General features: G+C 52.4%; 11 protein-coding genes across 11 annotated transcripts; 5 read left to right on the top strand and 6 right to left on the bottom strand.

Moving 5' to 3' along the window:
• Window positions 1-152: 152 nt before the first annotated feature.
• BJX68DRAFT_49481 (EF hand domain protein) lies at window positions 153-4,971 on the bottom strand. The gene is made up of 5 exons (XM_071049273.1): window positions 4,287-4,971; window positions 4,079-4,202; window positions 3,799-3,990; window positions 483-3,739; window positions 153-414 (listed from the first exon to the last, which is right to left on the bottom strand). The coding sequence occupies exons 1-5, from the start codon at window positions 4,578-4,580 to the stop codon at window positions 388-390; spliced, it is 3,894 nt and encodes a 1,297-aa protein (XP_070900692.1). The 5' UTR covers window positions 4,581-4,971; the 3' UTR covers window positions 153-387.
• A 241-nt stretch (window positions 4,972-5,212) lies between these two features.
• On the bottom strand, window positions 5,213-7,537 carry BJX68DRAFT_233836 (tubulin alpha chain). The gene is made up of 7 exons (XM_071039675.1): window positions 7,399-7,537; window positions 7,144-7,288; window positions 7,026-7,066; window positions 6,892-6,918; window positions 6,707-6,782; window positions 5,680-6,634; window positions 5,213-5,617 (listed from the first exon to the last, which is right to left on the bottom strand). The coding sequence occupies exons 2-7, from the start codon at window positions 7,166-7,168 to the stop codon at window positions 5,395-5,397; spliced, it is 1,347 nt and encodes a 448-aa protein (XP_070900693.1). The 5' UTR covers window positions 7,169-7,288; window positions 7,399-7,537; the 3' UTR covers window positions 5,213-5,394.
• A 158-nt stretch (window positions 7,538-7,695) lies between these two features.
• Window positions 7,696-8,873, top strand: BJX68DRAFT_49574 (uncharacterized protein). The gene is made up of 2 exons (XM_071049275.1): window positions 7,696-8,144; window positions 8,207-8,873. Exons 1-2 carry the CDS (start codon window positions 7,857-7,859, stop codon window positions 8,654-8,656), a joined length of 738 nt encoding a protein of 245 aa, XP_070900694.1. The 5' UTR covers window positions 7,696-7,856; the 3' UTR covers window positions 8,657-8,873.
• erdS (aspartyl-tRNA synthetase, cytoplasmic) lies at window positions 8,789-12,487 on the bottom strand. Its single transcript, XM_071049276.1, has one exon. It carries the CDS (start codon window positions 11,964-11,966, stop codon window positions 9,090-9,092), a length of 2,877 nt encoding a protein of 958 aa, XP_070900695.1. The 5' UTR covers window positions 11,967-12,487; the 3' UTR covers window positions 8,789-9,089.
• Window positions 12,472-14,032, top strand: BJX68DRAFT_233839 (alpha/beta hydrolase). Its single transcript, XM_071039676.1, has one exon. The coding sequence runs from the start codon at window positions 12,824-12,826 to the stop codon at window positions 13,838-13,840; it is 1,017 nt and encodes a 338-aa protein (XP_070900696.1). The 5' UTR covers window positions 12,472-12,823; the 3' UTR covers window positions 13,841-14,032.
• A 458-nt stretch (window positions 14,033-14,490) lies between these two features.
• On the top strand, window positions 14,491-16,575 carry BJX68DRAFT_254314 (beta-lactamase/transpeptidase-like protein; the record flags this gene model as incomplete). The annotated part of the gene is made up of 8 exons (XM_071042869.1): window positions 14,491-14,728; window positions 14,777-14,986; window positions 15,036-15,155; window positions 15,216-15,471; window positions 15,519-15,660; window positions 15,712-16,106; window positions 16,203-16,387; window positions 16,535-16,575. 8 exons carry the CDS (start codon window positions 14,491-14,493, stop codon window positions 16,573-16,575), a joined length of 1,587 nt encoding a protein of 528 aa, XP_070900697.1.
• Window positions 16,576-16,599: 24 nt separating this feature from the next.
• BJX68DRAFT_49599 (rDNA-binding RNA polymerase I transcriptional factor) lies at window positions 16,600-19,266 on the bottom strand. The gene has a single exon (XM_071049279.1). The coding sequence runs from the start codon at window positions 18,874-18,876 to the stop codon at window positions 16,735-16,737; it is 2,142 nt and encodes a 713-aa protein (XP_070900698.1). The 5' UTR covers window positions 18,877-19,266; the 3' UTR covers window positions 16,600-16,734.
• BJX68DRAFT_49614 (uncharacterized protein) lies at window positions 19,232-20,740 on the bottom strand. The gene is made up of 2 exons (XM_071049280.1): window positions 20,539-20,740; window positions 19,232-20,473 (listed from the first exon to the last, which is right to left on the bottom strand). Exon 2 carries the CDS (start codon window positions 20,414-20,416, stop codon window positions 19,658-19,660), a length of 759 nt encoding a protein of 252 aa, XP_070900699.1. The 5' UTR covers window positions 20,417-20,473; window positions 20,539-20,740; the 3' UTR covers window positions 19,232-19,657.
• On the top strand, window positions 20,576-21,114 carry BJX68DRAFT_49621 (uncharacterized protein). Its single transcript, XM_071049281.1, has one exon. The coding sequence runs from the start codon at window positions 20,672-20,674 to the stop codon at window positions 20,957-20,959; it is 288 nt and encodes a 95-aa protein (XP_070900700.1). The 5' UTR covers window positions 20,576-20,671; the 3' UTR covers window positions 20,960-21,114.
• A 1,201-nt stretch (window positions 21,115-22,315) lies between these two features.
• On the top strand, window positions 22,316-22,708 carry BJX68DRAFT_49594 (uncharacterized protein). The gene has a single exon (XM_071049278.1). It carries the CDS (start codon window positions 22,440-22,442, stop codon window positions 22,665-22,667), a length of 228 nt encoding a protein of 75 aa, XP_070900701.1. The 5' UTR covers window positions 22,316-22,439; the 3' UTR covers window positions 22,668-22,708.
• BJX68DRAFT_49593 (rRNA-processing protein PWP1) lies at window positions 22,709-24,590 on the bottom strand. The gene is made up of 2 exons (XM_071049277.1): window positions 24,186-24,590; window positions 22,709-24,119 (listed from the first exon to the last, which is right to left on the bottom strand). Exons 1-2 carry the CDS (start codon window positions 24,431-24,433, stop codon window positions 22,751-22,753), a joined length of 1,617 nt encoding a protein of 538 aa, XP_070900702.1. The 5' UTR covers window positions 24,434-24,590; the 3' UTR covers window positions 22,709-22,750.
• Window positions 24,591-24,604: the final 14 nt, after the last annotated feature.

Here is a 24,604-nt window from a genome sequence, read left to right on the forward strand (position 1 = left end):
GTTTCTCAAAGCGGGACATTTAAAAATTAGCTTGATTATAACTAACAGCCGGTCACTCCGGCGTCTTTGCGGTCTCGTAGCCCGGTCCTAAATTACATCTGGTAGCCATACAAGAAAAGTTTATAGCGAGAATCAACCACATGATCGTGACAGGTCGAAAAGGGACTGAGGTAGGGATATACATAGCAGCAGCAGTAGGAACAGGATATGCAAACTGAACCCCAGAGGAACAAGATACAAGAGAAACATATGAATCAAAGCCAGATGAAGACAAGGCTAAATATGAAAGAAAAGGAAAGGGAAAAATGATGGACTAGACTATGTGCATGATGAGCGATTGATGAGGACGAGGATTGGATATTCGGTAGTAGTTGGAGACGCGAGATCTTATGACTTTGTGAGATGATCAATGGCCTATATTGGCACGGATTAGCACTTGCTTCTCGCTTCAGAGATTTACACACAAGTGGAAGAAAGCATACCTTGTCGATATTATAGTCGAACTTCTCTAGAGCGGCAAGAGAGGCATCTCGCGGGAATCCCATGCCCGTCAGTCGCTGAAGATTGGGATCGTCCTGAGTCTCATTCTGGAGGGCCCAGCCAGGCTGCTTGGGCGCGGAAATCTCGGTAGAGAGGGTTCCGTTTGTGCCCTCACCAGCGGGTGATTTAACATTATCCAGCGGGGCGAAGAGTGCGTCCCAGTCGTGGTTGTCTGGCTTTCCAGCGGGGTTGGCTTGGCCCGGAGACGAGGTGTTAACATTTTGGTCGAAAGAGAAGAAATCAGCACCAGTGGCGGCCGGCTTCTGCTGTTGAGCTGGGGAAGAGTCAAACGAGAAGTCGAAATCCATGTTGCCATTGTTGTTATTCTGGCTGTCTGATTTCTCGAGATCATCATCGTCATCGTCATCCGCTTCTTTTGCAGGCGCCAGGTTCAATCCGGAAAAGGCTGCCTCGAAGTCAGGGGCCTTACTCCCAGCTTGAGCCTCTGCAGGGGGGGAGGCCTTGTGCTGAGCTTCACCCCCGACAATAGGCGCCCCAGTGCCAGTCTCAACAGAATGAGGAGCATCCGGAGCAACGGTTGGGTCGGCTCTGTTTGGAAGCAATCCACTAAACTCGGGGGGGAGATCACCGGACTGTTTATTTGTGCTCTCATCGTATTTCGGGGGGCTAGGTTGCGACTCGGCTGGAGGCGGAGGAAGAGGCGAACTAGTAGACGAACCTGGGGTTGGGAATGCGGCAAGTTGCGCTGGCTCAATAGCATCAGATTTGGGCACTCCCTGACCTTGAGGGTGAACAGGAGCAAAGTTATCATCAAAGCCAAGCTGCGCCTCACTGTCCGTGCTCTCGTCATCATCGTCGTCATCGTCATCAATCTCACGGATTGGAGGGAATTCTGACTCGGGAGCACCGTTGGTTTTGTCTGTGCCTGGTCCCTTCATAGCGGCAAAAGCTTCTTCGAAATCATTGTTCTGTTGTGATTTAGACCGTTGATGTGCGGGGCCACCAAACAGCTCATCGAAACTCGGATCCTTCGTGTCAGCTGGTTTCTCTTCGCTACCAAGCGATGTGGCAGTGCGCGAGGGAGTTTCAAATGCTCCAGGGATGGCCGGGAACCGGTCCTCAGATTCGTCGAAAGGCGATGCAGAGGCAGCACGACTCTCGCTGCCACCGGCCTGAGAAGGAGATCCAATACTAGAAACATCGCGCGTACCAAATCGACTACCAGGCGGAGAAACCTTGGTTGACGTGGTTTCTGAGTGTGCGTCAGTCAAAGGAAGAGCATTGGGCGTCATCTGCCTGGAAATAGTAACAGCTGGTGGCTCCGAGCCAAATGCACCAGCAGACGAGGGAGGAGGGGATACGGAAGGCGTTGGTATACCCGAGCCACCCAGAGATCTCGCCGAATCCGCCTGTGAATCAGCACGGAAGGATGTAGGTGGTGGAGGAGTCACGGCTGTGGCTGGAGGTGCGCCAAAGGAAGGGCCAAAGAGACTGTCAAAAGTACGCTGCTGGTCGTTGGTGATCTGCGGGGACGTGGCGTTGTTATCACTTGAACCAGTCATTGTACGCTTGAAGAACGGGTTCGTGTTCTGGCTAGTAGTAGAAGCAGCAGGGCTTGTGATAGCAGGTGGATTGCTGACAGGAGCAGAGACTTCTTCAAACTCCGTGGGCTGCTCAGCGGACACAGTGTTAATCTCGTCTTGGATCTTGTCACGCTCCCCTTCCACAGTTGCTAGTTGCTTTTTATTGATGGCAACGAGGCCCTTCTGCTGACGGGCGTCCGAGCGAGCTTTCTCTAATGCGGGTTTCAGCTGCGCCACAGCTGCGTTAGCCTCCCGAATCTTCTCCTTCAGGCTCGCGTTTTCCTGTTGATCGGCTGCGAGAGCGGCAGAGATTTGATTGTATTGGTTCTGGAGATCCTGTCTGCTTCCATCGAGCAAAGCGTATTCTTGCTGGAGCTTACTCGTCTCAGCTTTTGATGCCCTCAGACGCTCCTCCAAAGCCTTGAAATTCTTCACTTCCTGCTCGTACATTACTCTGGCCTGAGCGAGGCGAGTCTCGAAGTCGCGCTTTTGCTGAGAGGTTTGGGACAATTCCTGCTCGGTAGCCGTTCGCTTTGTCTGGACATTCTGCATCTCGTTCGCGAGAGAGCCGATCTGATTCGAAAGGTTGGCTAGCTCGGTGGTTTCCTGCGTCAGCTTGCTAGACTCCTCAGGATCATTGTCCCCGAGAAGGTCGTCGGAAGGCTGAGGTGGAGATCGAGCCGTTGATGGGACCGAAGAGGCGCCAGTTGTTTGCGGCTGAAGGCTTTGGCCGAAGGATGATGTGGGAATGAACGGTTTGAAGGTTGTTGCACTTCCCGGTGGTGACGTCTGAGGGCCTGGCGAGCTCGGGGTTGCGAAAGGAGCATTTGAGTTGCCAGTGGACTGCGGTATCTGCGCAGGCGCAGGGATAGGAGCTGCTGGCGCAGTTGCAAACGGATCCAAGCCGAATAGATCGTCTGCGGCGGTACGAACGGGAGCAGGAGGCGGGGGAACAGGTACCGGGGCGGGTGCTACGGCCTGCGCAGAGCCTGGTCGACGCATACCCGGGGGGATCAGTGCCGGAGGCAAGGTCTGTGGCAGGGGCGCTTTGCCGGTGAACTGCTGGCGAATCAGATACATGGCAACAGCGAATTCATCCCTTGTCAGTTGACCGTCAGCGTCAATATCGGCGAGATCCCAGATCACAGCGAGGGTCTCTTCAGGGAGCTGAGCTTTTGTGAAAAAAGCAACTGCTTGGTCGCCGCTTATGACTCCGGACCTCGTGGTATCGACAGTGTTGAAGTAGTTGTCAAACTGGAGCTTCTCCGCAGGGGTGACAAGCCAGTCACCGCCCGTCGACTGCGCCGAGAGGGGAGAGCCAAACTGTTGTCTGTTGATCGGGCTCTGCGTACGCTGGGGTCCAGTAAATTGTCTAGGGATAGCGGGTACAGGAGGGACATCGAGTCCGGCCCTGGAACCACTCATCGAGGCGCGCCCACCGCCTCGTCGGGCGGCTGCATCATACAGTCCTGGAGGTAGCGTCTGGGGAATCCCTCTCATGACACCAGATTTATACGACGTGAGTAAGTGCATAGCAATAATGAACTCAGTGGAATCCAACGCGCCTCTTTTGTTGGTGTCGGCCAAGTTCCATATCCGGCCAAGAATTTCGTTCGGAAGCCTCGCGCGCTCAAAGATTTGTTTCGCGGCATCGCCTAGTAGAGGTAAATAAATACTCAGCCATTGAAGGAATATTGAGAGAGACCGCACTTACCAGAGATACTCCCGCTTCTAGTAACATCTGACTTCTCAAAAAGCGAAACAAACTTGTTGACATCATCGGGGTTTAAGGGTGGAACTCGAATGCCAGCTCCAGGGGCAGGTTGGGGACTACTTGCGCCCGCATCGCGTGGGGTAGGGCTTGTAGTATCAATAGGCAGGCCGTCAAACCTAGGTAATGGACCGGCTGGAGTTGGTCAGTTTCAGGCAAAACATTGCGGTTATTGCAGAACGATAGGCGAAAGGCGCGAGTCTCGCGCCCTTAGACTACATACGTTGTGAAGCCAATTCATCCGTTGGCGCACGACCAGCCTGGGCGTGTCCAATCAAGCGCAACACGATTCCGAACCCGGACGGGGTCAGGAGCCCCCTGTTCTCCTTGTCGGCAATTTGCCATATCTAATATTGTCGGAAAGAACATGTAATTAGAATGTACGCTTCGCTTCAAAGTAATCACCGTATAGAGCGGGAAGCTCGACATACCAATCCGAGGGTTTCCGGAGAGAGCTTGGTCTTCTCGAAGAACGGGACGGCAATCTCGCCTGTGATGACACCGAGATTTGTTGTGTCGGCAGCTTGGAAAAGCTGGTAGAAGACTCGTTTCTCCTCAGCGGTTAAATTGAGGTTCTGTTGGCGTGCTGCACAAGAACGTAAGCATCCGTCAGTTCCGTTGGTAACTGTCGCTATCCAGGCAACCCCCAATGTCTCCTGAGCCTGGGAGCTCCCCCGCGATGACGGAAGAGGAATTGGTAGCGCAAACTTACCATTGTCAGCCATATTGATAGCTGACGAGGAGTATGGTCCTCCGCCTTGGATTCCAGTGTAATTCTCCGAGCGCTTGTGTGATGGTGAACCGTCAGTGCAGAGCACTCGAAGAGCATAGATGGACGGGCGGCCAAGGCGACAGTTGTCTCGGGGGTTCGGGAAGCAAAGGTGACGATCGTGAAAGGGAGGAGACGCGAGGGAGAGGAATTACTAAAGTCAACGAGGGAGGATAAGGGGACGGATAAGGAGAAACTCGCGACTGAGAGTGAGAAGGAGAGGTTGTCTTAGTATTATTATTAGGACGCTTAGTTGGAGTGAGCAAGCGCCTGGAGGCTTGACGACTGGACTGAGGGGGTCGGACGGCCGTCCACGTTGGCTGGGCGGTCAGTGCCGCTAAAGTTCTGCTCTCCCGGGGTTCCTCATTCGCCTTCAAGATTCAGGGTTGGCTGTGCCTTCTTTTCAAGCTTATTTATCTCCAGTACACGTGCATTTAACCTCTTTGCTGGGTGCTTTGCCTCTAGATTGCCGTTAGCCAAGCTTAGTTGCGTATATCGTTCCTCACCCGCCACCATTACGCGCTCGACTGTTGAAATTATTACATCGAAATGCACGTTCTATGATTCATCCTCATACTCAAAATGACCAGCAAGTATTAAATAGTCAACGAGAGATAAATTTTCGATGCTTGGGGGATATTAAAGTTATATCAGACAGAAATCCGTAAGTAGTCTGCACCAAGCCAATGTCTCCTATTTGCAACCAACCAGATTATGACTTGGGCTAACTCCTGGCTTCCAAAGGAATCATTACAGCAGCATCAAAACACTTAGTACTCAGCCTCGACGTCCTCCTCCAAGGAGTCGCTAGCAACTTCCTCGTAATCGCGCTCCAGAGCGGCCAAGTCCTCACGGGCCTCGGAGAACTCACCCTCCTCCATACCCTCACCAACGTACCAGTGAACGAAGGCACGCTTGGAGTACATGAGGTCGAACTTGTGGTCGAGAGCGGACCAGGCCTCGGAGATAGCGGTGGTGTTGGACAACATGCAGCTAGTCATTTGATTAGCATCTTTCCGGATTGTATTAAAAGAGATTGATGGATGAAAACTTACACAGCACGGTTGACCTTGGCGAGGTCTCCGTTGGGGACCTGTTGAGGGGGCTGATAGCAGATACCAATCTTAAACCCAGTGGGGCACCAGTCGACGAACTGGATGGTACGCTTGGTCTTGAGGGTAGCGACGGCGGCGTGGGTCTGCTTGGTGACGACATCACCACGGTACAGCAAGCAGGTGGCCATGTACTTGCCGTTGCGGGGGTCACACTTGACCATCTGGTTGTTGGGCTCGAAGCAGGACATGGTGATCTCCTGGACGGAGTTGGCCTCGTGGGAAGCCTTGTCGGCGGAGATGACGGGAGCGTAGGCAACGAGAGGGAAGTGGATACGGGGGTAGGGGACCAGGTTGGTCTGGAACTCGTTGAGATCAACGTTGAGAGAGCCGTCGAAACGGAGAGAGGCAGTGATGGAAGAGACAACCTGAGCGATCAGGCGGTTGAGGTTCTCGTAGCTGGGGCGCTCAATGTTGAGGTTGCGACGGCAAATGTCGTAGATGGCCTCGTTGTCGACCATGAAACTGCAGTCGGAGTGCTCGAGGGTGGTGTGAGTGGTGAGGATGGAGTTGTAGGGCTCGACAACCGATGTGGCGTTCTGGGGAGCAGGGTAGACACAGAACTCGAGCTTAGACTTCTTGCCGTAGTCAACGGAGAGACGCTCCATCAGGAGAGCACCGAAACCGGAACCAGTACCACCACCGAAGGAGTGGAAAACGAGGAAGCCCTGGAGACCAGAGCAAGAGTCTGCCATGCGGCGGACCTTGTCGAGAACGCCATCGATCATCTCCTTGCCAACGGTGTAGTGACCACGGGCATAGTTGTTTGAGGCATCCTCCTTGCCAGTGATCAAGTTCTCAGGGTGGAAAAGGCTGCGGTAGGCGCCAGTGCGGACCTCATCGACAACATTGGGCTCAAGATCGGCGTAGATGGTACGGGGAACGTATTTTCCTTGGCCTAAGAGCGCACAACGCGTGTTAGACAAGCATTGCCATCAAACGACAAGAATAAATTGATGATAACGCGTACCAGTCTCGGAGAAGAAAGTGCTGAATCCGTGGTCAGGGTCTTCTTGCTTGCGTTCTTCGGTCAAGTATCCATCGGGCTAGTCGGTCAGTCAGAGAGTTGCCCATGTTGTCAAAAGAAAAACACGAGAGATATTCGACGATAGGTCCAGAATGTTGACCCCTTCTTCAAAGTTCATTATCACGTACCTGGATACCGTGCTCAAGGCAGTAAAGCTGGGAAAAAAGCCGCCAGTTAGCTCATTCACCTCTCTCACACGTTCAAATGCCCGATATTTATCCATCTTGTTCTCCCAAGAAAATATAGCAGCGGTGTGATTTACCTCCCAGCAGGAATTGGCGATCTGGCAACCAGCCTGGCCGACTGGAGAGCAAGGTCCATGTCAGTAACACGTTACCCAGCTAAACCAACAAGCGAGGGGCACGGGTCACAAAACGCACCGTTCAAACTGATGACTTCTCTCATATTGTCGAGGTGGGGTTAGAGTGCGTTTGGAGGAGGAGATGGATGAAAAGGATAGGATTGAAGAAGAGGGCGAAAATCAAGACAAGGCCCAGCGGACGATCTGGAGTTCTGGACGGACTGCTTCAGGGGTAAGTTTGGGTAAATAGACGGGAACCACAAAAAGAGAGAAGAGATACGGGGGCAACAGAAAGAAAACGCTGAGGGAACCGGTGGGCGCGCCGGGAACTTACTATTGGCAACGGCGACACTTAGCTGCAAAAGCAATTGCCCAAGATTTCGGACAAACAGTCAATTCGATTTGCTGAGGACAATTTTTTTGTTGTCTTTTCTGATGCGCTGTCAACTTAACCGCTTTTGCTGTGCTTGGTGCAGTTGTTGATCCATCCATTTTGGGTCGCGTTGGGGTTGAGTCGCTTTTATTGGCTGCCACGGACCCGCGCGCCGCTCCTGGCGGTGAGCAAGCTGAATCAGCAGAATCCAATCACGTGTAGCGTCGCAAGATGAAGCTATTCGGGACCTCGGGAGCTCTCCGTCTTGGATAAGCGATAACATGAGGCTCAACCGAGAACCCTAGTGGTATACGGTGCCTTGGAGAAAAGGACTATTTCTTGAGCTCCTTGAATGGTTGACTGATCTTCACCATATACCTCGCTCTTTCCACAACCGATCAAACCATGTAACCTTCACAATGCTCCTCCTATACATCTACATCACCACGGCAATCCTCACCCTCCTCGCCGTCGCCAACGTCGAGAAAACAATTTTCCTCGGCCCATCACCACTCGCCATTCCGGCGCTCAATCCAGCTCTAGACGACCTAGGCCTCGAGCGCCTCTCACCCGAAAATGGCATGCTGCGAACGAACCTCAACGCCTCTTTCCCAACGGCAGACGAGCCTGGCGCAGATTCCTGGTACTTCCTCGAAAATCTGAATCCAGGACAGCGGTATGAAGTGCGGATCTGTTGGTTGGCTACTGTATGTTCCATCACTCGTTGTTATTCCTTTCAGCAGGGGACCTAACATGAGAGCGCATTTAGCAACCGACAGACTTCACCTTGCGGACATACACCCTCCCGCAAGTTCTCGAAAACCGTTCTCTCCTCTCCTCTATAAGCGCCTACTCATCCTCACGTCTTTCCGCGGTGCCCCAATCGCAGTCACAGAAGATACTCACCCGCAACCGGCGCGGCACGCCGCAAGACGCAACAACCTCAGACTCGGTCCTATTCCTACAAATCGTCGCCGCGGCGGATTACTTCTCTGTAGACCAGGCGTTGATGGAGAATGTACCCTCAGTACTGGCGGATATCATTATTGATCCTTTTTTGGGCAATGTCTTTCCTAGGAGTCTGGTGCCGACGGCGTGCTGGGCGACTATTGTTGCTCTTCTGGCCGTTTTTGTGGCTCGGTGGGTAGCTGGGCAATTCGGGAGACTGGTGGATTCTGTTGATATGATGTTATTTGCGGGTGAAAAGAAGGAACTATAGTCTGCTTCTGATTCACACAGAGGTCATCCTAGAGGTCTGAATGAGCTACGCGCTATGTTGCTATTGATCGATACTCGGGGTCAACTGCTCTGTTTCCAGGATGAGTTTAGTCTAGTCAGGAGCTAATCTCGTTCTAGTCTTTTGAGAGATCCATTAAAAGCCACGCGTGTATGTGAGGCATCGCAGTGTATCGATTGTTCATAACGGCATATACAATTGAAAGGAAGGAAGGCCTTGATTTCCAACCAGTAGCAAAAAAAAAGACATCATAGACGACTAACACAGGGGGAATAAATTGGGAAGTAAATGGCAAGAAATGAGAAGGAGACGGATAGATCAGTCAGCCGCTCTATCACTAAAGCCAGGAAAGACGGTACAAAGGAAATGATAACATGGTATTAAACGGTCAAAGCTCATGAAATTACGCTTCGGTTTAGTCTTCAAAGAAATGGAGAATGGCCCGGATGCCCCTTTGGCCAAGACCATGGGGTGGGTATGCGATGTAGAGAGGCTCGTCCACAGCTCCGAGTTTGGCGCGGAACTCACTCTTGCGGACAAGGTGGAACTGTTTAGCGAGGGCGTCGTATGTGTGCGACAGCATCTTCATCTTAGTGCCATGCATGTTGTGGCCCGGTTTCAAGGTGTTGGTTGCACCAGCACCGAAGGTAAGTGACTTCACACCGGTTCGACCAGCCGCTTGAATGGCGTGTGTGATGAGGGATTCGATGACGCCGTTTGGCGAGCCTGGGAAGTCAAGGGTGTACTTGACCTGCATGCCGTATGTAGGCGAAATGGTAACGAGGGTGACAAAGGCACAGATGGTTCCTTCTTTGTCGACGGCATAGAAGTACCAGCGATGTTCGGGGTCGCGCCATGGGTGAATCTCGGACAGATGTACTTGCGTACCCTTGCGGTTCGCCTTCCAGTCCTCGATTCGCTTGTCTATCTGTTCGCGGATACTGTCCGGTACCATCTCGCCCTGGTTCTGAGCAACGATCTTGACACCCTCGTTCTCCGTCCGTCGGAGCTTCTTGGCCAGTTCGCCGTCCATGGCAGCCTGGTTTCGAGAAGGTTCAATTCGTTCTTCAGCAATGCAGGACAAACTGCGCCAACCAAGTCTCTCGCCCAAAATAGTCTCTACTTGTGGAGAGCATAAAAGCCAAATGGGCTTGTATTTGGTTTCACGGCGCAACCATTGGAGGAACTGGGTGATGACCCGAGTAAATTGTCTCTCATCACACAATGGGTTGCCTGGAATCACCACGTAGTTATTGGTGCTGACGACGTATGAGACAGCAGCACCAGTAGCCATGTCGCGCCAGATCTTGAAGCGCTCATCACCCCATGATGTAGAGGTGGCATCACCATAATTGGCAATCATGTGCTCCATTGGCTGCAGCTCACTCTCACTCTGTGCCACGGCGCCCCTCTTCTCCCGGACCCAAGGCGGCTCGATGGTGGAAGATTCAGGGTGGCGCAGCTGGAGTACAGGGGGTTTGGCGGGGAAGCTCTTGGGGTCACGATGGAAGAGGGAGGCGAGACGAATATTGCCCAGCTTAAGGATGAGCATCAGCAATCGTTCCAATCCGATACCAGCACCTGCGTGCGGTGGAGCTCCCCATCGGAAACCTTCCATATACTCCTCCATCGTATCCGGGTTGATCCCCACCCGACGCATGTTTTCTTCCAACATGTGCGGATCGTGGATACGTTGGCCACCAGAGACGATTTCTTGACCTCGAATAAACATATCAAAGGAGTTTGTGAAGCGGTGGTCATCCGGGTCAGGCATGGCGTAGAAAGGACGAGCATCAACGGGGAACTTGTCGAGAATGTAGTAGTCGGTTCCATACTTCTCCTTGACCAGTTCTCCGAGACGAATTTCGTCACGGGTACCGAGATCCTGGTCCTCGGGCAGCGGATTGCCTTCGTCGTCCCGCCAGCCTGACTCATTGAGCAATTTGATACCGTCGGTGAAGCGAATTATTGGCGTCTCGTCGAGCCAAACAAGGTCTTCGGAGGGAAACTGATGCTTGATAATCTCGACCTCGCGACGGTAGCGGGTGTAGATGCCCTTCAAGATGGTCTTGATAGTTCCGTCCAATACCTCGAGCATCTCATGGTAGTGCTCTTCAATCGACATCTCGAGATCGAGGCCGGTATATTCTGTAAGGTGACGGTGTGTATTTGAGTTTTCGGCGCGGAAGACAGCACCAATTTCGTACACACGACCAAAATCTGCTGCAATGGCCATCTGCTTTGCGAGCTGGGGACTCTGGGCAAGGAAAGCGTTGCGTCCAAAGTAGTTCACCTCGAAGACACTAGCACCAGACTCGGTGGCGGCGCCTTGAAGTTTCGGTGTGTGAATTTCAATGAACTCGCGTTCATCTAGAGCAGTCCGGAACAGATTGCTAATTGCGGACTGAATTCGGAAGACGGACTGGGAGGTGGGCGTGCGCAGATCAAGGAGTCGGTTTGTCAGTCGCGTTCGGTCAGAGATGTGGCTACGGCGGCCTTCCACAAGATCCTCTTCGGCGGTACGGATTTCTGCCTCGTAGACGCTGAAAGGAACAGGATCTTCGCGCCGCACGACAAGGTGGACCTCATCGATAGACAACTCGACATCGTGGATTGTACATCCCAGGACGGGGACATCGGGGGCCTGGATCTTGCCGCGAATGCGGACAATACATCCTGTCTTGAGATGTTCAGCCCATTGGACCATAGCGATGGACTTGACACCAGGCTCCTCATGGAGGACACCCTGGAAGGTTGTCAACTGCTGTCGGAAAACAAGGAAGACGAGCTTCGCGCTCATCCGACGTATGATGTGCAATCGTGCCGTGAAGAGGACATCCTGTCCAACCATGTCCGAAGTAATGTCGTCGAATTTGAGGCGCTGTTCGCGTTTCCGAGACCCCGATTGCACCAACGGCAGGTCGCCATAGCGCGCCCGCATTTCCGGGGTCTCTTCACGAACCGCCTGGGCAACCTCTTCCTTGTGGCGACGCTCAGACTCTGACGAGCCGAGGTCCTCACTCATACGAGAGCGCTGTTCGCTCTTTCTCTGGCGTCGAGCGAGCCGTTTCTGCTGGTTCTTGCTGATAGTCCCAGCCCCTGAGGGGAGGGAATCGTCGGAGACGTCTTCGGACGAGGAGACATAATCCTTATCACGAAGGAAGCCGCTCAAGATATTGCGACGGGGGGAGGAGGTCCCGGAAGGAGAGGAACCCTTGGAGTGGGGTAAAGAGGGAAGAGAGGCCTCGTCTAGCTTCGGCTTGATCTTGGACAATGCCCGTTTGATGGACATGGTGACTGGTAGCAGATGAAAGAATGCGAGAGACCATGAGAGAGCTGAGAGGAACACAAGGTAAAACGGGGGGAGGCAGGAGAATTTGGGTGTTGGGAGAAGGAGGGGCTGAAAGGTCCAGTCCCTGACCAGCCGATTAGTGAGCGCAGCGCGTATCTCTGTCAGCCACTATTCTTCAAGAACCGTGGGCACTCAGGGGAAAAGAGTTCAAAAATGCTTCAATTGCGAAAAGAAGATGCCAAAGGCTTATAAAGAGACAAGCTATATGACCCTGACTTCAGCCTTATTCCAGGTTTCTCCTCTGATTATGTGATGTCATACATAGGGAATCTGGGAGAATCCGGGATGGGCTTCAGACAAATCAGTTGCGACAATTCGACATCATCGCGACCGCGCCGGACCGCTCTTCGAGAAAAAATAGACTGCCCCTCGTTTGCGGTTCTGACTCCCACGTGAATCATCCTTGCTAAGCCATGACTGATATTATTTGATCTTCCGCTTGTATACTCCGCGAATCCTGTCAACGGTCCCTCTTCGGCTTTAGCCCATCGTAGCAGTCTGGGCCTTCTTGGCTTGTGCATTCCCTCTGTTGCCTCAGCTTCTGCCTCTCTCTTATCTCCGTCACTGGTCTCGTTCCATCCTGCGCTCTCTCGCCTTTTTCGCTCATTTCCTATCCTACAATTATTATTGTTAATAACCCTCAACTCCCGGGGACCAGATCCGTCGCCTCCTAGGTTCACTCTCCCCCTGCAGGGATCTGTAAACACCGACTCCTAAGTCCAGTGTGACCTTCATATTACTCCGGGAGAGTCCGAAGCTGCATAAGCCTTCCCTTTGTTCCATGGTCACTCGTTGTCATGGCTTCTTCACGCTGGTGGCTCTATGTGCAAGCCATTTTCTGGCGCTTTCTCATGCGACTGGGAATGATATTCCATCACATTCCGCCTCCGCGGTCTCCGAGCCCTACATTCTCCCGCTCCTTCCCGTCTGGCTCCTCCAAAGTCGTCTTACGCTTCTACTGTCCGGCAGAGTATCAACGCTATCGCAAGGAGGGCCGTCGGCTCCCGGTTCTTGTTAACTTCCACGGAGGCGGTTTCACCCTCGGGGCTCCAACGGACGATGCCCGTTGGGCTCAAGCCGTTCTAACCCAAGTTGGTGCCGTCGTAGTTAGCGTTGGCTATCGTCGAGCGCCCGAACATCCGTTTCCCGCGGCTGTTGAAGACGGCGTCCAAACTCTTCAATACCTCGCTGCCCACGCCGGAGAGCTCGGACTCGATATTTCTCGTATTGCGCTTAGCGGCTTTTCCGCTGGGGGGAATTTGGCCGTCACGGTGCCGCTCCGACTCCGAGACCTTTTGGTGCAGGCATCGCCGGAACGCTGGTTAAGCAGGGCTGAGTCGACCTCACAGCTGATCACTGCATCTGCCATCGATTTACACATTGTCGCTATCTTCTCCTGGTATCCCATCCTGGATTTTGACGAGTCCCGTGAGCATCGTCGTGCAATGAGCATTATGCCAGACAAGACTCTCCCACCCTTTTTCACCAACCTCTTCGATCAGTCTTATCTCCCCAATGCGGAAGAGCGCCGGTCGCCATTTGCCTCGCCTGTATACGCTACTGATGAGGCATTGCGCCAAGCCCTACCGCACGATATATTTTTCTACTTTTGTGAATGGGATATGCTCCTGAACGAGGGCCAGCTATTTGTCCGTCGACTGCTAGACCTCAAGAAACATGTACGCGGAATGATGATCGAGAAGGTGTGCCATGCCTGGGACAAGTCTCCCAATCCGTTCCGGGACACTACAGACGTGGATAATCACTATAGAGACGCTTGCGCCTCTATGAAGGCCATCTTTGGGGAGCTCTGAATCGTTTTATCTCAATCGTGATTTCTTTATCATTATAGAATTCGTGCAGGCATGATTGGCATGGCGTTGTGGTGGGGTCTTCTCTTGAATTTTCAAAGGTTCTTCTACATTTGTACATTAGGGCTGAATTGAATCTATCCCTAAAAAGCTTCGGTCGTGCCTCGGCGTCGTGTCCAAGTCGAAATTCGCGATACGGCAACGTTCTTAGAAGATTCCACTGTCTGTCGATCCTCACAATACTGAATAGTCGTCGCATTGCAGGTTCGTATTCGCTCGAAGACTGCCGTAAAAATGTGGCAATCCCCAGGTTTGGTTGTGCTTGGCGTACAATTTGGCCCCATTGAATACGACACTTGCCTCGTTCTGAATATCTTGATGCCGCCCTCTCCTAAAGTACTCCTGGCCCATACGGCCTGCAAAGTCTCCAATAGGAGGTTGGTATGCGCTTGGGGCACATATCATGCTCCCCACGACCCACTGTCCGGATCGGCAAATGGATGCTGCCGGAAGTATAGATATATATATATCTGATGAGCGCGCCTTTCTGCGTGATCAACACGAAGGATCTTTCAAAGGTCTACCCTGAAAATGCAGAAACTCACATTAGTGAACCTCCTGGCCTCTTTGCCATAACATCTGCTCAGCTGCCGATGGCACCTGATCTCGTCCCCGTCTCACCCTATAAAGGTTGTCCTCCAGATGGCCCTCTCATCCCTCGTCTAACAGACCTAGTGAACTCCAAGTACACCCTAGATGTAGCAAAGGACCTTAACGCAAGGCTCAACTCCACCGTCAAAGGTGAGATTGAAGCCGGTTGGATCGTTGAGAATGTCTCGTTCTCTTTAGCTCTTGTTTCTCCCTACGGTCCATCGGGGTCAGACGATAATGGTGCGCCATTCTGAGAATATCACCATCGTGGGAACAATAACGACCTAGGCGTGACGGAGGTCAATGGCGATACGCAGTATCCGATCGGCTCGGTATCAAAGGTGTTTTCGGATTTGATGCTGCTCGAATCTGGGCTTGACCTGCAGGCGCCTGTTACGGACTTCCTGCCGCAATTGAGCTCCCCCAGGTCGAGGATTCTTTGGGAGGACATCACGCTGGAAATGCTGGCTGACCACTTGGCTGGTATAGCTCCTACTGGTAGGGTCACTTCCATTCTCAAGCTGGGATATGTGCTCACAATATTTAGCTTTCTTTGAGTTCTACTTCCCCAACTCCTTCCACGAAAGCCTTGGGTTGCCGCACCTCAAGGATTCCGAGTATCCCAGATGCGGAGTTTTGGGGCCGAATGCGGGCAGTACTAGAGAAGGTGGGCTCTCCTTTCTCCAAAGCATATAGAGTGCGGACTATCGATGCTGATGAATGCTAGAAATGATTGAGAGCTTCCTCACGAAAGAACAAGTTGTTCCAATCAACTCCAGCCCTCTCTACTCCCAGCTCTCGTGCACCCTATACACTCTCTGCCTCGGAGAATACACCGGCAAGAACTATTCCCAAAATCTCGAGGAAACAATCTACGAACCCCTGAGCCTCGTCAACTCCGGCGTCTCTCCTGGAGATATAGAGAAAGCAGCCATTCCTCCAGGCGTATCTGGATGGGGAAGCGACTACGGTTTCAATGCTCCGTAAGCACCTCCTTGCCCCTACGCATGGGCGAAGGATCATACTACAGCGTGATTGGCGGCGGCCTTTACTCTACCATTAACGTTATGAGCATCTTCAGCTCCGTCCTAAACCACGAGATCCTCGACACTCCAGCTGACATCCGCAAAGGGCTCAAGCCCTTGTCCACAATCAGCCCCCTTAACACCCTCGTTGGACGACCCTGGTAGATCCTCCGCACAACAGACCTCCTCCCTGGCAAGCACGTCCACACTGTGGACATCTGTGCCAAATCTGGCGGCGCCATGGGGTATATGGCTCAAATTGCGGTTACTGACCAGTACGGCGTCGGTCTCGCAGTCCTAACCGCCGGCCCTGTAGATGCAATGGGTATCCTCTACCGTGCCGTCTTGGGTACATTCGTCCCGGCCATCGACGAGGAGGCACGCCAACTCGCAGGGACCTGGACGTCGAAGCCAGGTAACAGAACTCATGGAGCAGAGCGTATCAGACTTATACTTGACCTGGATGACGGCACGGGCTTCAGACTCGCCTCCTTCACCCGAGCAAACGCTTCAATGATCGAGGCTATCCAATCAATATGGACAGCGCAATACCTAGCCCTGGGATTTGGAATTCTCCCCGATGAATTGCGCGTGTACGCTACAGACCTCGAAACCCCAGTCTCAGCCTCTGAAGCCTAAGCTCTCCTCGCAGAAACCCACCATCACCATCACCACCTCGGCGCTCGAAGCCGCGACGATGAAGACGACAATAATGAAGAGGGAGACATCCAACTCGTCCGCCAGGAATGGCGCATCAACCTCGACATCGTTCCTCTCGGCAGAAGCCTCATGTCTGACCTTCCCGACCAGAATACGGCGACACAGTATTGTGGCTCGTGGCAGACGGTGGACTGGATGGCATATGGCGGGACCAGTCTTGACAAAATTGTGTTTGTGGTTGATAAGAGGAGTGGGGATGTGCTTGGGGTTGGAGTTCCGGCGTTGGGAGGGGGGTTGTTGACGAGATTAGCCCAACTCATACTAATCTTCCTTTCTTTCCGGGTCTACTTCCTTTGTGTAGTTGATGGGTCTACCGAAAATACTCGGTCGAGGTACAATTAGCCATCCTTCCCTTCCTATCCTTTGGTTCTCTGTATAAATTTGGACTGGACACACAAGTGGACCTTAACAACATGATAGTTCATAGTATATTATTGATATATTTCCGATGTTTTTCATATTTTGAATATCAAATGAATATGGTACGCCTACAATATATGTTCATTCATGATCCGTCTCCGTCTCATCACTCAAATCAGCGTCGTCGTCAGACGGCTCATCAGCATCACTATCATCGTCATCTTCCGGATCATCAAGACCCGGAATCCCACGCCAATGCACATAGTCGCCCTCGAGCCACCGTCGGCTCCTTGGCAGCTGGTACGGATCAAATGGGAAATAAGCGTCAAGCTGATATCCCAGATCATCTCCTGCCCGAATCTCTCGCTCCACCTGGCTAAATCGCGGATCTGCCAGGGCCGACAGGTTCCGGTATGTCGTCATACGGAGCCGCTTGTTCGTCTCGAGGATGGTGAAAACGTAAATGAGGTTGAGGTGTTGGGACATGCGGGCGAATTGGGAGACGATGGCGGGTGAGCAGACTTTGAGCGGGTTGAGTTTGGAGTGGATGGCCTTGTGCAGGACATCCTTGACGGCTGGGGGGAAAGTGATGTCTTCTGGCTCGAGGTCGTCTATTTGGTCGTGGGTGTCGCCGTCTATTGCGGCTGTTGTGAGGTCACGCCAGCGGAAGCAGAAGATGTAAAGGAGGGCCTGCGCAGTGGAGTAGAAGGGGCCGAAGCGGCGGAGGTCGGGGCCGCGGCAGGAGGGTTCGTAGTCGAGTCGGAGGTTATTAAGGTGTGTGCCGAGGAGGTCGAAGACATCACGGACGACTTCGCCGGAGATGTGAGCGCCCCGGGCAACGAAGCTGGCAAGGTAGGCGGCGGCTGATTGGCGCATGATGGCAGGATGCGCTTTGTTGAAGATGATTTGAACGCACGTGGCGGCGAAGCGATCCACGAGGAGAGGGGAGGATTGGGAGAAGTGGAAGAGGAGGAATTGAGAGTGGCGGGAGCGGTAGGTTGGAAGAATGATGGTTTGAAAATGGCTGAGGAGGAGGTCAAGAGCGTTCTCCTTGTCGTCAAGGGTGCCTGATGTAAAGGGTGGTGCGTAGTACTCAAAGAGGATGTCAATCATCCCATCCAATTTGAGGATGTTCTCTTTGATAGTCTTCAGTCTTCCAGAGTCCTGCTCGATGGACTCATCGCTGAGTACAGAGGCGTTATCATCATCCTCGTCTTCGTCTTCATCTCCTTCTTCGGCGAACATCACTGATTCTGGAGAGATATCGTGCAGGACGTCTTCGCCCTCTTCATCCTCGAGGTCCTCCATATCCACCTGGATCTGTACGTCGATCTTGACGAGTTTCTCGGTGATAAGAGCAAGAATGTCGGCTTGCAATTCCGGTGCATAGCTGATGACTCTGATAATGTTCTTGGTGTAGGCAATGTTGGCCTTGGCCGAATCGGTATCAAACGGAAACTGAGAAGATAGAATAGGCGAAAGAGAGCCGCTTCCAGATGGAATCAGCTGCATGACGTGGCGCAGGGCCATGTGGACGCGGCCGTACGCCAAAGCGGGATGAACATGCGGATACCCTGGTAGCTTGCCTGTGCCTTTCGGAAGCGCCCCCATGTAGTTGGTCAACATCGTCAGCACGGCTCCCAGATAACTGCCCTGAGCGGCAGCAAGGTTGCCCAGAAATCTGATATAAAGCTTGACGTATGACTCGTCCCGCCCAAGCCATTCGCTGCGCAGCACTGCTTGAACCAGCCCGTTGCAGCTGCGATCCAACGCCGCCACGTTTGAAAGAAGACCCAGAAGATGATGCTTCAGTGTATTGTGTGTAGGTACATTTAATGAGGCCCGGCCGTTTGCATCCTGGCGCCGAGGGTCAATGGCAAATATCTCCTTGACGCGGTCATAGGCCTCGCTATCGCCGCCGGAGACATGCCGTTGGATGGCCCGTCGCACTTCCTCCCGCACCACAGCTGCGCTCTTGTCTGTTGTCCCATTGTTCCCACTCTGCGGCTTATCGCTGTATGGAATCTCACGCATCTCCACGTCGTCGTCGAACTGCACCCGAGTCTTTTTTCGAGGACTGGGCAGTGTGTCTGGATCGGAGACGTTGGAGGATGCGGGCGACAGGGAGAGGTCCATTTCTTCCATCCTGTGTTTTATCCCGGCAGTTGAGCTGGGTGTTTTAGAGGTCTTCAGTATCGGTACTGGTGAAGATGTTGCTAGCATCTTCGAAGGCGTGTGTGGTCCCGTCACTGGGCCGCGCGAGGCGTTCGTGAGGGAGACCATCAGGATTAACACGAGTATTCACAGCTAAACTTTTTAACGGGCAAATGCAAGTTTCGATAATGTGTCATTTGACGGACTTCCAATAGCCTTCTGGAAGCCAAACCAAGAAAATAGAAAGCAAGCACACGACACTGTAGGCTACAAAGAATAGACACGGTGAAAGGGGAAATGCATCGAAAGAAGCCTCAGCTGTCCGTCCATCACACTCGAGGATTCTGTCGAATCTGCTCTCATGTGTGGGCTCCGAGGATGATAGCTGTTTGTGAAGAGAATATAAATCAGAAGAAAAGAGAACGACGCTGTGTTGACCTCAGAATCTTGAAGCGGAGAAGAGAAGTGGGCGCAACTAGAATTTTTCTGTGGGGCAGTGGAGCCTGAGACTCGTGACTGCGCGTGATCGCAGACGCGACCGTGCTTCCCAAGAGCCCTACCTACAATTTTCCTAAACAGGTTATATTGATCAAGTGTTTTGACTAAGAGCTGGTTTAACTATTCAGGTCTTTTTTGATTCATATCTCCTAGACTAGCCGATTCGAAATCTAACCTGATACTCGAATGTTTCCCGATATGCTATAGTGTATAGAGGCCATAAAAAAAACAGAAGAACGGGAGGGAAACATCGTATCGTAGCAATATTCTCCGTGGTATATAGCGGGCAATAATCGACAAGGGTAAGCGAGGGTCGTAAATGAGTGAAACTAGTTGGTCGTGATAGAACACCAGCGAAGAAGCGAAACATCGAGTTGCATTCCTCAGCCGGGAGCAGTTTAGGCTTTTGAATTCATAGCCAAGAGGTGGAAGCTATCGGCCCCAGCCGATCGTTGAAGATACTGCCATAGAGGTCTTCAATCTCCACAAGGTAGTCGTCTACTGTGTATTTCTTCAATCCTTTATTGCGCAAGATCCGTTCTTCCTCGTCAAACAACGGCGCACCGCCAAACTCCTCAACCACTTCATTGACTTGTTCCAACTCTTTCCCAAACGGATGAGGCTCTGCGTTGTAGTTGTCGTACGCTGGTCGAGCCGGAGTGTTGCTGCGGTTTGCATGTAGAGGTGGCGGAGACATGCGTGATAGGGAACGCTGGCGAGCTAGCTCTTGATGTGTGCGCTTAGTGTGGGACAGCGCACGTCTAGGTACCATCGGCGCATCGGTAGAAGAGGTGGTTGATGTCGAAGACCGGGGATGACTCGTCACAGTCGCCGAACGCTTGGGAAAATACCCAGTCAGAGGATTCGGCTCGATTGGCGAGTCCTCGGGAGTCGTCATCGGAGACGGATATTCGTGAGGTTTGAAGGAGAGTTCGGATTCATCTGGAGATTGCAAGGACGAGGTAGAAGACGAAGAAGAAGATGCCGAATGAAGGTCGGGAGCATTGTATGCGAGCATGTTCGTTGTCGACAATAGTTCCACCGGCGCAGAGATCTTGCCTCTCTTGATTGTACCAGCAGAAAACTTGGGTTGACCCTCGCGATAGGGCATGGGTGCGGAGACCTCAATGCGCTTGTTGCGCTTGGTGAAAGCACGAGTAAGGCTCGACATGGTGAACAATAATAGATCAGCTAGCGGAATGGGCTGACCAGGTGGAGAGGCCCTGGGCTCTTTAACACATCAATATCTGACAGCCAAGCGGAACTACGTTTTTTTCTTTGTAGCTTGCGGACCGTGGTTGCTCGAGACTTGTTAACAGATCTATTTTTAACCTTCAAAGAACCGTTCTCAGAGGCGATACTCGTTCGTTTCGCGGGGAGGGAAGAATGTATGGCGGCCGATCGCGGATGTGGAGAATAGTAAGGAATGGAAGATCAGTCAACGGCTATCCGTTATCAGACTTGGCTGTATAGACTCGATCGCTTTCGAGAGCACTTTGTGAATGAGTGCGGTTTTTTATTTCTCTTTTGCACAGCAGAAGAGAACCGATGGGCGGTTTTAAAAGTCGTCTCAAAGATTGTGGGCTGCCTGACTCAAGGGGTGTCGAGTTGCTGCAGCAGCGCAAGATTGTACAGGGAAGATCAAGGCGGACAACCAGGACTCGCCGAAGGAAAGAAGAGAAATGAAGTTATAGATCCGAGGATCAGAGCCTAGAGAAGGAGAGAATCCAGGACAGTCTGATCAAGGACTGTAGAATGGAAAGGAGAGAAGACCGGAATCTAGGAGATAAAGCTGGAGGGAAAAGGAAGGAAGAGGAGGGAGGAGGCGACGGACAGCGTTGCGACCTGAGAAGGGTCTGGGCAGTGGGCAGCGGCAGTGGTTGCTCTCACAGTTCGCCTCTGGTCGGGCCACTCACGGTGCCTGCTGAACCGCCTATCCTTGGGTCAACCACGTTCGTTTTTGGTTCTTTTCCCGTTCCAGCGAAAAAATTGTACGGCTCAAAGAGGGACAAACTTTATTCAAGTGTTCGTCTGCTGAGGGAATTTTCCACTTTCAGTCCCAAACAGTGATGAACCGCGGTTTGCTCTGTTAACACACGAACTGCTTTAAGGCTGAAATCCAGACCCTTCCCAACATCGAACTTTTACAGATACTGGAGTATCAACAGGGCAGGCCAGGCGACACACCCAGCTGATACAGTCAAGGTTGGAATGCCTCTTCCGGTCATCAAGCAACTCGTCACACATCAAGGACAGATCTTCGCGACGTCGACTCGAGGGGTCAACTGAGGAGAAAGTGACATCGTGAAAGCCAACGTGGATCTGGCACTCTGATTGGAGGGCCGCTGCCGGACGATAATAAGAATCAATCAATATGGACCAGTCGCCGTCTCCCAGCTCAGCCCAAGTCATGCTTGCAATCGCGCCGGTTCGTTTTGGCGCCAGGAACGGGAAAGTGAGCGGCCTCTAGAAACGCCCAGCTGCTTCAAGTGGTGGAGATGAAACAGCCAACTCCCGCCATCTCGTTTCGAAATGATCAACCCAAGGCCCTTGAGCGTGGCATCTGTCTCGGCGAGAAGGGGAAATAATCGGTCTCGTCGTCATGCGAGAGGCAGTGGTCATACTGCGCTTTCGGAGATATCTGCAGCTGTGGACGCAACAAACTCATGATGAGAACATGTAATAATGGGTGTCATCTGCTGTGTTGTTTCTTCAAGACGAATCAGAATACTTTTGGACTTTGGGCGAAGAACTCGCACCCCACCCGGTGGGCCCCAAGAACCCGTGGACTGTGGGCTGTCCTCAACTTCGGGTCCCCTCAGTCCCTGGCCTGGATTGATACATTTGGTCACCAGGCAGTTTGACAACGAAATTCATTTGTATTTCGCGGGAACCTGTTTTGGAAGCCTGATATGTCGGAATAGCCGTAGGTACAACATATACTAGCAAATAGTTCATGCAGCTCGAAGAACTGCCGATGATACGTCCGGCGCATAGACCAGAGGCCGTGCTTCGTTAGTCCATCGGCTGTTCGGATGATACTATCTCGCTCTTTGATAATAATCTATCAGCATTGCAGTATCTAGTTTAGAGACAAGACTCGGGACACCTTGACGTGTCTCTTTCAAATCCCGAATTTCTCAAAATGTGAAACGAATTCTCCTGAGCATTTGACTAGAACTCGAGGCTTGCGCATGATAGGGAGCTGCTCCAGAATCTGGACTCTGTACTATGTATATACTAGTACATTCAGCTATAGTACTAAGGTAGTACTCCAGAGTACTGTCGTCTCGGACGAACCCTACTGGTACATTTTAGGTATACTATGCGTTCCGGGGTTTGTAGTACTGATGACTTGGGAAGGAGCTCATTGGCATCGAACAAAGCCTCATCTCCGAATTGACGGGTATCTTAACTTTTAATGCACCTTGAGGACTAGAACTGCGCTTTATAGAAACCATCCAATAATCTAACATAACCCTACCATGCATCACCTTTACCGAATTCAATCCTCATCCATCGACTCCCAGCCATCGGCACCCGCTGGGGCACCATTCTCTGTAGCACCCACATCGTCGTCGTCCGACTCATCCTGATCAGCTTGCATACCAATCATACGTTCCTGAACATCACCCTCAAGAGAAGGCATGCGCGAGACAAAAGCCCGACGCACCGCACCATTAGTGGAAGTGTCCCAGATCTGCACAACGCCCTTGCTTCCAGCCACTGCAAGCCGGAAGCCGACTTCAGGATCCGGCGCAAAGGTTGTCGAGAAAACCTTACCGACCTCGAGTTTCCGCGAGACAACCATGCTGGGCTTGTCGTTTTCAATGTTCCACAGCTTAACCTGCTTATCTGTGGATCCGGTTGCGAGGAATCCGGGGATGGCGGGGTTGATGTCGAAGGAGGAGACGGAGGAGTCGTGCGCCTGGAGGGACCAGACAGGCTTAGAGTCCTTGGGAGTGGCGGGGACGTTGCGCACGTCGTATTTGTAAACCATGCCGCCGTCGGTGGTGGCGTAGAAGTAGTTCGGGTCGTGAATATCCCAGCGCACCGTCTCAACGTCGCTGTCAACGCCCCATCGGGCCTTGGAATCGGGGGCCCTCATGTCAGCGGCGACGATCGTGCGGTCGTAACTGCCGCTGAGAAGAACGGTTGATTCCTTGGGGTGCCAGTCCAGAGAGCACACCTTGTCGGTGTGGTGCGAGTATGACTTGGCGGCCTTGGTGGTGTTCAGGTCCCAGAGCTTGACGGTCCGGTCGGCGGAGCCTGAAGCCAAGAGGTTGCGATGTTGACGGTTGGCAGCAAGGGCGAGGACCGAGTCAACGTGGTACTCGTCGTTGGCCTTGTTCTTCTTTGACTTCTTCTTCGACTTTTTGGCCTCGGTCTCCGAGCCGCCTTGACCAAGGATCGCGTTCGGGTACATGCTGTCAACGACATCAAGATCCCAAATCTCAATATCGGGCTCCATCGTTCCAACGGCAACAAAGTTTCCGGTCGTACGGCCCTCCTCGGCGGCCTTGCCAACAGGGAAATCGAGCCATTCCAAGCACAGCGGGATCGCGGGCAACATGATATCATGGTGCACGTAGAGGTTATCCGCCGCATCTTCGTATACGTAGACTTCCAGGTGAGCGACCTCGTCCTCGAGTTTACCTGCCAGCAGCAAGTTATCTGTCGGAAGAACCTGCAACTCCTCGCGCTCCTCATCATCCTCCTCCTCCGGCACAACCAGATACGGATCCTCCTCATTGGGCTCGTGGTACGCTAAAGACTTCACGTTGCCGAACATGGTAACCTTTTCGCCATCCTCATCCACTTCGTCACTATCATAATGATCGAGGTCGTATTCTTTCAGGTCATCATCTTCCTCGCTAAACAATGCATTAGTCTCGGCCGACACAGCAGTCATAAATGCTCCAAAAATTTCAGCGACTCACGCCTTCTTTGCTTCCGTAGTTTTCTTGTCGTCCTTCTCCTTATCATCCTCGTCCATCGCATCGTCTTCCTTCACATCATCATCTTTCGCCCGCTCTTGTGCCTCGGTCAGATCTTCTCGAGCATCTTCGAGCTGCATCCGCGCAAGCTTCGATATGCGGTTCATTTCCTCCTCATCAATCTCATATTTCGTCGGGAATTGGGCTGCGACCCCGCGTCGCACCCAGGCGGATGTAGTGATCATAGACATCGTAAAAAAAAAAAAAACCCAAAGTTCGTAAATGAAAAAAGCGACGGTAAGATGTACTCAAAACGAAGTCGATATATCGAGTCAATAAAAGTTTTAAAAAATGTGGGAAATTGGAGAAACCTTGTTCTCTTCAATTCACCCCGCCGCAACTTTGAAGACAGCGATTGTAGA

Source organism: Aspergillus pseudodeflectus, assembly GCF_044049435.1.
Source record: "Aspergillus pseudodeflectus strain CBS 756.74 chromosome Unknown BJX68scaffold_14, whole genome shotgun sequence".
Taxonomy (NCBI): Eukaryota; Fungi; Ascomycota; class Eurotiomycetes; order Eurotiales; family Aspergillaceae; genus Aspergillus; species Aspergillus pseudodeflectus.